Source organism: Papaver somniferum, unplaced genomic scaffold, assembly GCF_003573695.1.
Source record: "Papaver somniferum cultivar HN1 unplaced genomic scaffold, ASM357369v1 unplaced-scaffold_107, whole genome shotgun sequence".
NCBI lineage: Eukaryota > Viridiplantae > Streptophyta > Magnoliopsida > Ranunculales > Papaveraceae > Papaver > Papaver somniferum.
Genome location: NW_020619603.1, coordinates 8,550,259 through 8,560,954, shown reverse-complemented (window position 1 = coordinate 8,560,954; position 10,696 = coordinate 8,550,259). Strand labels below are relative to the sequence as shown.

The window sequence follows — 10,696 nt, the reverse complement described above, 5'->3', positions numbered from 1 at the left end:
AGAGAAGGGTTCGAGAGCGAAGGAGATGAACACTGAAAAATGACGGAAAGACCAAGAGATTTTGTTATAAAAGGGGGATTTCTTGACTCGGTAAAAATTTCTGCTGAGGTGGTAGCTGACTCAGTTGGAAGGGTGGAGACCTTTTCTAAATAAGGGCATAAACATCTATGTAAGCCCAAAAGGGTATTAACTGTATATTTCATTTAGGCGTGTCATTTTCGGAAGGTGGTTTCTAAAAGGGGTTATTTTCTAACATTAAAGTTTAATCCAATTTGGATTACAATCGCCGGAGTTTTTACAATAATCTATTTGTCCCAACTAAAATGCGGGTTCGCTTCAGTCCTCCTGATGCGGAATCGTACGTGAACCTCCTGATGTTAATCGTACGTGGATGATATGATTCAAGTAGAACACTAGAGAACACTAGAACTTGTTGAATAACATGTTTAAGGTGCATCTTTAATCAATTTAGGTTTAAATAATCCAAAGCAGAGTTCGCATACACACCTGAACCGATTGATCGAGTTAATTGGTAACATCAAAAGTATAGTTATGATGACGTCTTCCGGAAAGCTCACCCATTGTGCCTATTTCTTTATGCGCAGAGCGCAGTTTTTCTTAATTTTTTTTTCTTTTGCGAGACGAAGGTTATATTACCAAGATCCTGCCTTAATGGCAGGCATAGAAATGACGGGAAAGTGCGGGTAAACTCATAGTTTCACGTAAATTGCTGAACTTTTTTTTTTTTTTTTGGAAGTGTTCGACCTGGATGCCAAACTGGAGGAGAGCTAGTAAAATTTGGTACCAACCAGCCTCAAAATAAAACAACGCGTAACACAACTTTGGCACGGCAACTTACCGCAGATATATAATGTAATCACCAGAGAGTGCCCGAGGATGGACAACGACAGCCAAGGGTTTTCTTAGGTACTTTTTGTTCGGAAAATGGGTCATTTGTCCGAATATTTTTAAAACATGGTTCAAATGGACGAGTAAAAATTATTATGGGTGAAACAGACACCAAAAAAAATAGCAAGGATGAATCCAAAATTTAAACTTAAAAAATAGCAAGGATGAAATTGGATGCATGCTGATGTAAATTAAAAATAAGAAAAATTATTTGAAAATGGGTAGGATGAAACTATTTACATCCTGACTATTTTTACATTTTTGTCCATTTAAACAGTATCAAAATCTAAATGTCCTTTTCACTCAGGAATTATTGACTTTGGTCTGCTTTTTTTGTTCTGCTTTGGCTGTGTGAACCAAAAACCTATTACCATATAAGAATTCCAATAAGAAGCCTAGCTACAACCTGCTCACTCATAATTGTATCACTCCTTAATATACAAGAAAATTGGCGATTCAAAGGATATATGGATGTAGTAAAATATCTCAGTCCTGAGTAACATGGTGGAGGAAGTGAACATGATATACTGCACGAAGTGGCAGATCACTGCAACAATAAACCAGCACGTATCTTATAATCTGGTAACGTATTTTGGACCCTCTCTCTCCATGTATATGTCTGTTTGTACGGACAAAACCCTACCTTCTCAATTGCAATACCTAGAATAAAAAGTACAAGGAAAAAAAAAAACTTGGTTAAAACTACGGCTGCGGATAAGAAAAACGGATAAGAAAAAAAAAGCAACAATGGCGATCATTCCCCAAGATATTATCATCGATATACTTTCGATGTTACCAATCAAATCGATCTCTCGGTTCAGGTGTGTTTGCAAACCCTGGTACGATTTGTTCAAAAACTCTAAGTTTATTAAGATTCACCATCACCGTGCTATTCAAAACAACAAGGTCAGTGTTCTACTTGCTTCGTATACGGGTTCTGGTATATATTATGATGTTTATTATACCATAGATTTTGATGTAACATCCTCATCTCACCATATGATTACTCAAACTGACCTCCCACGCCATACGTATGTACCTAATGATCTACTTATCGATTCATGTGATGGTCTAATCGGCTTATCCACCGGTATTGATCCTAGTTGGACTAAACTGATCAAGATGATCTGCTTGTGGAATCCATTAACTCGAGAATATAAGAAAATATCAATACCAACATTAATTAATAACAAGTGTTGGGACGTCTGTTCGAGATATGGGGTTTGTTATGATTGGAGAATTGATGATTACAAGTTGTTCAGAACAGTAGTCAAAGACGATTCTTGTTCTGAAGTTTGGGTTTGTAGATTAGGTTCAAATTCATGGGAAAAAATTGGAGACATGCCTTATGATATGTATCCTTATGATTTCAATAATACCGAGCTTCCTCTGAAGCCTTTAAATGGGATTATCAATTGGATGGGAAAAAATAAAGTAATAATTTCGTTTGATATAGTTGAAGAGCTAACCAAAGAGATCAAAATACCCAGTTGCTTTCTAGATGATGAATTGTACTCGTTTTATGGTATGGAAGTGGGTGTGGTGGGAGAGGACCTATCAGTTAATCCTTCATCCTGCAAAGGAGATCCAACTGTGGGTGATGAAAAATTATGGAGTTATGGATTCTTGGACCCAGATTTTAAGCCTTTCGGTAGAAGAAATAAATTTTGAAATGTTGCGGCCCTTGCAGTATCTCAATAAGAATCGTAAGATTTTATTACACGGACATGCAGGCTGGAAATATGATGAAGATTCAGACGAGGATGAAGAAGATTCAGGCGAAGATGGTTTAGTCATATATGACCTAATTAATGGAAGTCTTACAAATTTGGATATCCCCAACATGCCAAAACATTTTTCTCCGACTATTTTTGTTGGAAGTCTAGTTTCACTCAATTCAGGTGAATTCGTAGAAGCTACACAAATTTCTAAAGTGGTGTGAATACCGTAAACCTGCAAAAGATCTACATTGTACACTGGGCATGGGCGCTAGCTTGTGCTCGGAATGATTAAACAAGAGAGTGCGGTTATTTTTCTATTTTAGTTAGAAGAGACGAGTCTTCTATTTTCACTTATTTTCAGCTCTTGTTATATTACTTGGTGTAATATAATTGCAACTCCAAAAGTTTCCAAGTTGTTATGCATGTAACCAATTTAGAGGCGCTGACTGCACTTGGGTTTTTAACTGAATATGTCTGCATTTGCTGAGATATGGCTGTGGGTTTATATGTGCACATCTAATCATAGACTATTTATGATCATCCTTGACAATCCATCTCTAGTTCTGTGCATCCATTTGAAAGGGTTTCGTTGCTATACAAAATAGCTTCTTACATATGTATAGATTTCCTGAGTGCGCACAACAATTATCATGGCAAAGGATATATTGCTCCAAATGGTTGAACAAGAGAGTATGACGACATTTTTGTTTCACTGCGATGAAACTGAAAATGTGGTCATCCAAGAAAGAAGCAGTAAATATGTTGGTGGTCTGTATGACATTTGTTTGTTGAATTGCTGTTTTACTGTCACTCAACGAATTACAAAATCAAATAAATTATGGTTTTCTCTAGAAGTACTTTGGTCTGTTCTCAGTGAACAACATGCACATGTGACTAAGGCCAAAACATTTTTTGCTTTATACCAGATGCTATGAGCTTGGCTCTTATCAAGTCCAACCAAGATCTCAGTTTCTCTATTGATAAATATATCTCAATAGGCCACCTCCGAACTCATCAATAGGAGGAAGGGGTTGGGAGAATTCGTACAAAGGCATGTCTCAATTGACCACATTTCACATGAATATTCATTATCTGCTAACATAGACGGAGAATTGCTTACAGTTGTTTGATAGAGTGGTAAAGTCGTTAGTACTGATACTAACAATTCTTTCAGGTGCAATCAACAAGCAAAACCCCTTGACATATATTCATGACCAACACTAAAAACTCCACTGTGGTTTCCGTGGTGTAATCAATGAGCTGCAAATTCCCATGAGTGTGAGAAGGAAGTCAGGAACCATGATTTGGATGTCGGAATGTGAAGAAGCTAAGCTTCAAATCGAACTCTCGGGCCATATGCTGTGGAGCAAACCGAAAGACGTCCAAATATCAAGCTTCATAACTTGAGGGTTTTCTTTTTCTGCATCAGGCTGTTCCACACCAATGTCTATTCTTGGAATTAGCTGCGTGGTCTAATCCAGATAAAGCCTCTCCTCCACGTCTCGCGTAGGGAATTGTAAGGGTTTTGGTGTTTTATTAGGAAACTGTATCTTGATTTGGTAAGATACGTATTGGGATTTCACTATATCCATATACAGGCACAGGCACAATAACCACTCGACTTGCAATAGTTACAAAGAAGAGAAGAAAAACAAAAGCAACGATGGCAAGCCTTCCCGAAGATATTGTCACCTATATACTTACGAAGTCATCAGTCAAATCCATCTCTCGGTTCAGGTGTGTATGCAGAACATGGTATGAATTATTTAAAAACCCTAAGTTTATTAAGAGGCACCTTCACCATGCTATTCAAAACAGCAAATTTACTGTTCTACTTGCTTCATACGAGGATCCTCATTACCGGTATAAAGATGCTTTTGATACGATAGATTTTGATGTAACATCCTCATGTTACCATATGGTGGTTGAATGTCTTCCTCCTGATATGTATATACCGAATACTCTACGTATTGGTTCATGTGATGGCCTTTTATGCTTATCCTCTAATAAATTGAATGCATACGGAAAGATCTGCTTGTGGAATCCATTAACTCGAGAATGCAAGAAAATACCAATACCAACATCAATTAGTTGCAAATACTATGATGACTTGTCCAGATGTGGGGTTTATTATGATAGGAGAATTGAAGATTACAAGTTGTTCAAATTATCGACCCATGATGGATATGGCGGTATCTTTTCTGAAGTTTGGGTCTGTAGATTAGGTTCAAATTCATGGCAATGTATTGGAAATATGCCTTACAATGTATTATCTGACTCTGATATATGTGTCACGCCTTTAAATAAAATTATTCACTGGATAAAAAAAATACAGTAAAACTATATTTTCGTTCGATATGGTTGAAGTGCAAACCAAAGAAATCCAAATGCCGAGTTGCTATGCATATGATGAAAATATGGAAGTGGGTGTCTTGGGAGAGGAACTTTATCTATCAGTTAATGCTGCAGAGATCATGGATCTGTGGGTGATGAAAGATTATGGAGTTATGGATTCTTGGACCAAAATTTTCAGTCTTTGGAAAGATGAAACTAATGATGGGTTTGGTTGTAGAATTCATGAATCCGGGGAATTTATAATCCCGTGAGATTGTAAATTCCTGGATTCATGCTAATCCCTGGTAACACGGTCAAAATAACTAGGATTTATAGAGTTTTCTTGTTTGAAAGTCCATGTAATGTTTAATATTACCCTTAGATTAATAAAATTGTATACATATGGTATTTTAGGATTAAAAATGTTGGTCCACAAATTCCTTGATAAGTTTCCCAACAAATTTTAGGGGGAGGGGTTGGACTCCATATGGATGATTTGCTGGAAAAGTGATTCTCGTAGGAAATCCGATTATACGGGATTTGAGGAACCAAATATACCAAAGAAAACACCATTCCACCAAATCCCCTGGACCCATAAATCCCACCTTTAAAATTCTGCATCCAAACCCACCATAATTTTGTTTTCTTATGGCCCCTGCATTATCTTAATAAGAACTGGGAGATTTTGTTACATGGATATGTATACGTAGAAGGTGAAGATTCTTGCAAGGATGTTTTAGTCTCTTATGACACAAAAAGTGGAAGACTTGCGACTCTGGATATCCCCTGCTTGCCAAGATATTTTTCTCCGACTACTTTGGTTGGAAGTCTAGTTTCACCCAATTCGTAGAACTTATACAAATATCTAAGGTGGCGTGACTCAAATTCGTCAAGCTGAAAAAAGAATAGGTGGACACTAGGCATGACGTTTATGCCTGGAATAATTGAGCAAGAGAGTGCAGTGGTGACTTTAATAATTTACTAAGAGGAAGAATCTGTCTTACGTTAATTGTTTTCAACATTTTTGTGAAGTTTAGTTGGTGTAATAATTGCAAGTTGATTATTTTACTCCTCTGTGCCTGTAACAGTAGCATGAACCTGATACTAATCAATCACTAGCAAGTGGCCGGCAAAGTAAACGGTTGGTAATACTAATCAATGGATTCTATCTTAAGTTTGTTACACACTTACTGTGGAAGAAGAAACAAGAAAAAGTAAACCAATATGAAGAGTTCAATGGCTGCAGACCTGTATGAAAAACTCACCTGATACAAAAAAAACTCTCATAAACAATTTATATGGCTACAGGATCACCAACATTCATCACGTAAACGTAAAATATCTCCACAACAGTGTCCACTATCAAAGTTACGTATTTAAAAAAAAAAGAAAACATAAGGAAGATTTTCTTTTTCCTTTTATATTTAGATTCGAACCGACCACTGGCCAACTGGGCTATTCCCCGTTGGTTACATTACTAACTTACATGTGAAAACTACAACCAAACTCATTTTACAGATTTCTTCCACTGTTCATTTTGATCCCATTATGGGATGGACAAACCAAGAGAATGAATGTTCAAATGAACAGATCTGTTCATTTGAACTTTGAGTCACCCAACAGACACGCGACTAGGGTATTAGCGCGCGCTATCGGCTATCCCACATAACTCTGACGTCAACAGAGATGACGCCCGCATTTTCCTTTCTGTGGCGCGTTTTAATTCAAAATGCCAGCGACATCCCTTAAAACTCCAGCTACAGCCTGGAAGTCGCCAATAACAAATTCTCTCTCCGGTTTATATTTTATTATTTGTTTTATTATTAAATAATCCCGTGGGACCCAATTTATATTATTCCCTCCGTCCTCAATTAAGAGTCCGCTTTGACTATGTCAAGATATTAAGGAAATCTTATAAATTGTCATGACTAGCCCTTGACTAACCTATTTAATGTTATATTATTACCAAAACTAAATTATTAGTGTTAAAATAAGTAGAAGTGTATTAGATATTTATAAATATTCATAAATGTTTTTATTTAAAAAAAGAATGACAGTACAAAGATATTGAGTAAGTTTTTTTCCTTAAATATGGTGATATTATTTAAGAATTCGATATTAAAAATAATTTTATAATTATAAAAATAAAGGGTATATTTGATAGTTTAAGGGAAAAGTATGTCTATAAACAGAGCGGACAAATAAAAATGGACATACCAAAGTAGAAATTAGGATAGATAAAAACGGACAGAGGGAGTAATAAAATCGTTAATGGGACCCAACTTATATTAATAAAATCATTAGTGGGACCCAACTTGTATTAATAAAATCAATAGTGGGACCCCACTCTTATTAGTTTATATTAATAAAATCACCGGTGGGACCCTAAAATATCAGATTTGTTCATTTTGTCTTGTTTCCCATAATGGAGAATGCAGTTTGTTCATCCACGTGGCTCAACAAATTTTTGTTTTTGTTCATTGCCATATGAACTGCTCCTAGGACAAGAAATCCAATATGTAATGGGCCGGTTGTGTGTTTTATAAGGAAACGGTACCTTGATTTGGTAAGGTATAACTAATTAGGACTGCGCTATATATATATATATATATAACACCCAAGCTTCACCTTGCATATTTCAATAGCTACAAAGAAGAAAAAAAGCATAATGGCAACATGGGAAAGCCTTCCTGACGATATTATTATGGATATACTTTGAAATTGTCAGTCAAATCGATCTCTCGGTATAAGTGTGTCTGCAAATCTTGGTGTGGATTGTTCAAAAACCCTAAGTTTATCAAGATGCACCTTCGCCATGCTAATCAAAATAACAAGTTTAGTACTGTACTGATTGATACATATGAATTTGAGTCGCTGAATGTTTATTATACCATAGATTTTGATGTAACATCCTCATCTTACCGTATGGCTGTTAAAGCTAAACTCCCACCTGGTATGTATGTACATGCTTTTCTACGTGTTAATTCATGTGATGGCCTTACCGGCCTTTACACCAAGAATCCTGGAGAGATCTGCTCGTGGAATCCATCAACTCTAGAATGCAAGAATATATACAAATGCTACTTACCATTTGAGTCCATATATGGGGGTTTTTTTGACTGGAAAGTTGAGGCTTACAAGTTGTTCAAAATAGTGCCCAATTATGGACTATATGAGGACGATATCTGTTCTGAGGTTTGGGTTAGTACATTAGGTTCAAATTCATGGAATAGCATTGGAAACATACCTTATAATATCCATCATGCTCATGTTTCTAGAACAATCTTATTATAGGGGCGGCATGTTTTTTTAGAGGGGCGACATTCTAATAGGACAAAAAGGATCATTACATGATCATTAAAGGTGTCCCTTATCAAAATATTGGAAATGACAAATTAATCCTCATTACTGATAACCTAGTTTAGTGACGATAATCAAGTTTAGTGTTAATGATTAATTTCACTAATATTAACTCAAAATCAAAATAAAATCAGATTTTTAGAGTTAAAAAGAAAAAAGTTTAGAGAAGAAGAAAAAGAAAAACTTTTGTGATATTTGTGAAACCCTAGATTTTGATTCACTCAACCAAAATGAGTGATTCCAGTGACCCGATATACTTCTAAATTAGTTCCCATTAGCTTTTTCTCGCTCAAAATTATCTAAAGTACGTAACAAAATCAAAACTTTTAAATTTTCAGAAGAACTTACGGTTGCAATTTTGCTCGTGACCAACCGTAACTCTTAGTTACGGTTTGTAAGTTATCGAATACCAACCGTAACTGGTTAAATTTGGGGAAGATCCAATTGTAAAACCAGTTACGGTTGGTAATTAAATTTGGACAACAACCGTAACTAAATACCGGTTGGTAACTAATGAATCGAGACCAACCGTAACTACCCTACGGTTGGTGTGTCAACTTAAATTTTGAACCGTAAATCATTATTTGATAAATTCTTAAGACACATGATTATTTACGGTTGGTATGGTTGTTTGAATAACAACCCGTAACTCAACTACGGTTGATAAATATGATGCAAATACAAACCGTTACTGAACATATTTCTCAAAACTAAGAACTTACGGTTGGTATTTGAGTTAAAACCAACCGTAACATCAACCCAATCTACAGTTACGGTTCATATTTGAGTTATTACCAACCGTAACTCACATGCAACAAGAAATTTCAATTTCAATTTCAATTTTCATACAAAACCCTAATTTTTGATACAAAATTAACTTAAATCCAACACGATAAACTAAACCCTAACTAGGTTTTTCCAAACATCTTTCGAATCGTCGATTAATCGAAGACGATGAAATTTTCAGTTTTAATGGAGGTTACGGTTGATAGAGGAGAAGAGAAGATGAAGAAGATGATGAAAAAAACTGATTTGATTTTTTCTGATTCATTAGTTTTAAAAAAAATTGATTTGATTTTGGTTGATTTAAGGTGAAAAGGGTAATGTAGCTAATTTACATCCCCTTGAGAACATTCCCTAACCAACTAAAGGGACATTACTATCACAATGCCGGCCCTCTAATAAATCATGCCGCACCTATAATAAGCTTGTTCTAGAAATCTTTTAAATGGAATTATCCACTGGATACAACATACAAAAGTTATATTTTCTTTCAATATAACCCAAGTGCGAACTAAAGAGATGAAAATGCCCAGTTGCTATCTAGAAGATGAATCTTCCTCATATGAAGATATGGATGTGGGTGTCCTGGGAGAGAACCTTTACCTATCCGTTAATCGTAGACATAAGAGCAGCATCGAACTATGGTTGATAAAAGAGTATGGAGATAGAGATCGTTGGACCAAAATTTTCAGCCTTTCAAAACATGAAACTAAATTTAGATCATTACGGCCCTTGCATTTTGTCAATAAGAATCGCGAGATTTTACTACATGGTGTAATTTAAAATGGCGATACGGATGCTTTAGTCTCTTATGACCCAAAAGATGGAAGACTTACGACTTTGGATATTCTCTCCATACCCATTAGATTTTTTGCCACGACTTTTGTTGGAAGTCTAATTTCACTCAATTCCGGTGAATTTATAGATACACAAAATTGGTGGGGACCAAAATTAACAATTCCTAGGTGAAAAGGACATTTAGATACCAATCAAGGCACTTGTAAGTTATTTTCGGAAACAGTTAAGCGAGCGAAATCTGGATATTTGGAGTTACAAAGGTGTGGGATGGCCGCATATTTTGTTCTCTGGCTCGTGCTTCTTTGCAGCTATATGGGCATTGGGTATACTAGGATTTAGAAGTTTTCTTTCATCGATTTGGAAGTCGTTAAGTGTTTATACCAATATTCGTTAATCAACAATCAAAACTCGAGTCAAGACGTTCTTCTCTCGTGTAATTCAATTAGCCACGAATTCCCATGAGTTCGAGGGACCATGCTTTGGATTTAGGGATTTGAGGAATCCAAGCTTAAATTGACTCCTGCTGGCGCCATATGCTCTCAGAGAGCTAAAAGAGGTGGAAACTTCTAATCATCCAAGCTTCATATAATAAATTGAAGTGGGTGATCAAGCTGCTCCAAATCAATGTCTAATCTTCCAACTAGCTGCATGGTCTAATCCAGATAAAGCCACTCAGATACGCGCAACTATCTTCAGCTTTAGTTTCTGGTTGTCCCAAAGTTTGAAGATTTGCAGGTTCATCGTGATTTTATAAGAATTCTCTTTACCATACAAAATTTGGAACACTGTAT

The 10,696-nt window shown here is 35.9% G+C and overlaps 1 protein-coding gene across 1 annotated transcript; it reads left to right on the top strand.

The window, feature by feature from the left end:
* Nucleotides 1-1,656: 1,656 nt before the first annotated feature.
* On the top strand, nucleotides 1,657-2,851 carry LOC113328001 (F-box/kelch-repeat protein At3g06240-like). Its single transcript, XM_026575101.1, has 2 exons — nucleotides 1,657-2,560; nucleotides 2,643-2,851. The coding sequence occupies exons 1-2, from the start codon at nucleotides 1,657-1,659 to the stop codon at nucleotides 2,849-2,851; spliced, it is 1,113 nt and encodes a 370-aa protein (XP_026430886.1).
* Nucleotides 2,852-10,696: the final 7,845 nt, after the last annotated feature.

Coding starts and splice junctions, on each gene's coding strand:
- LOC113328001 (XM_026575101.1), top strand. CDS start 1,657: ATGGCGATCATTCCCCAAGATATTATCATCGATATACTTTCGATGTTA. Junction 2,561..2,642: donor CCCAGATTTTAAGCCTTTCG/GTAGAAGAAATA, acceptor ACGGACATGCAG/GCTGGAAATATGATGAAGAT.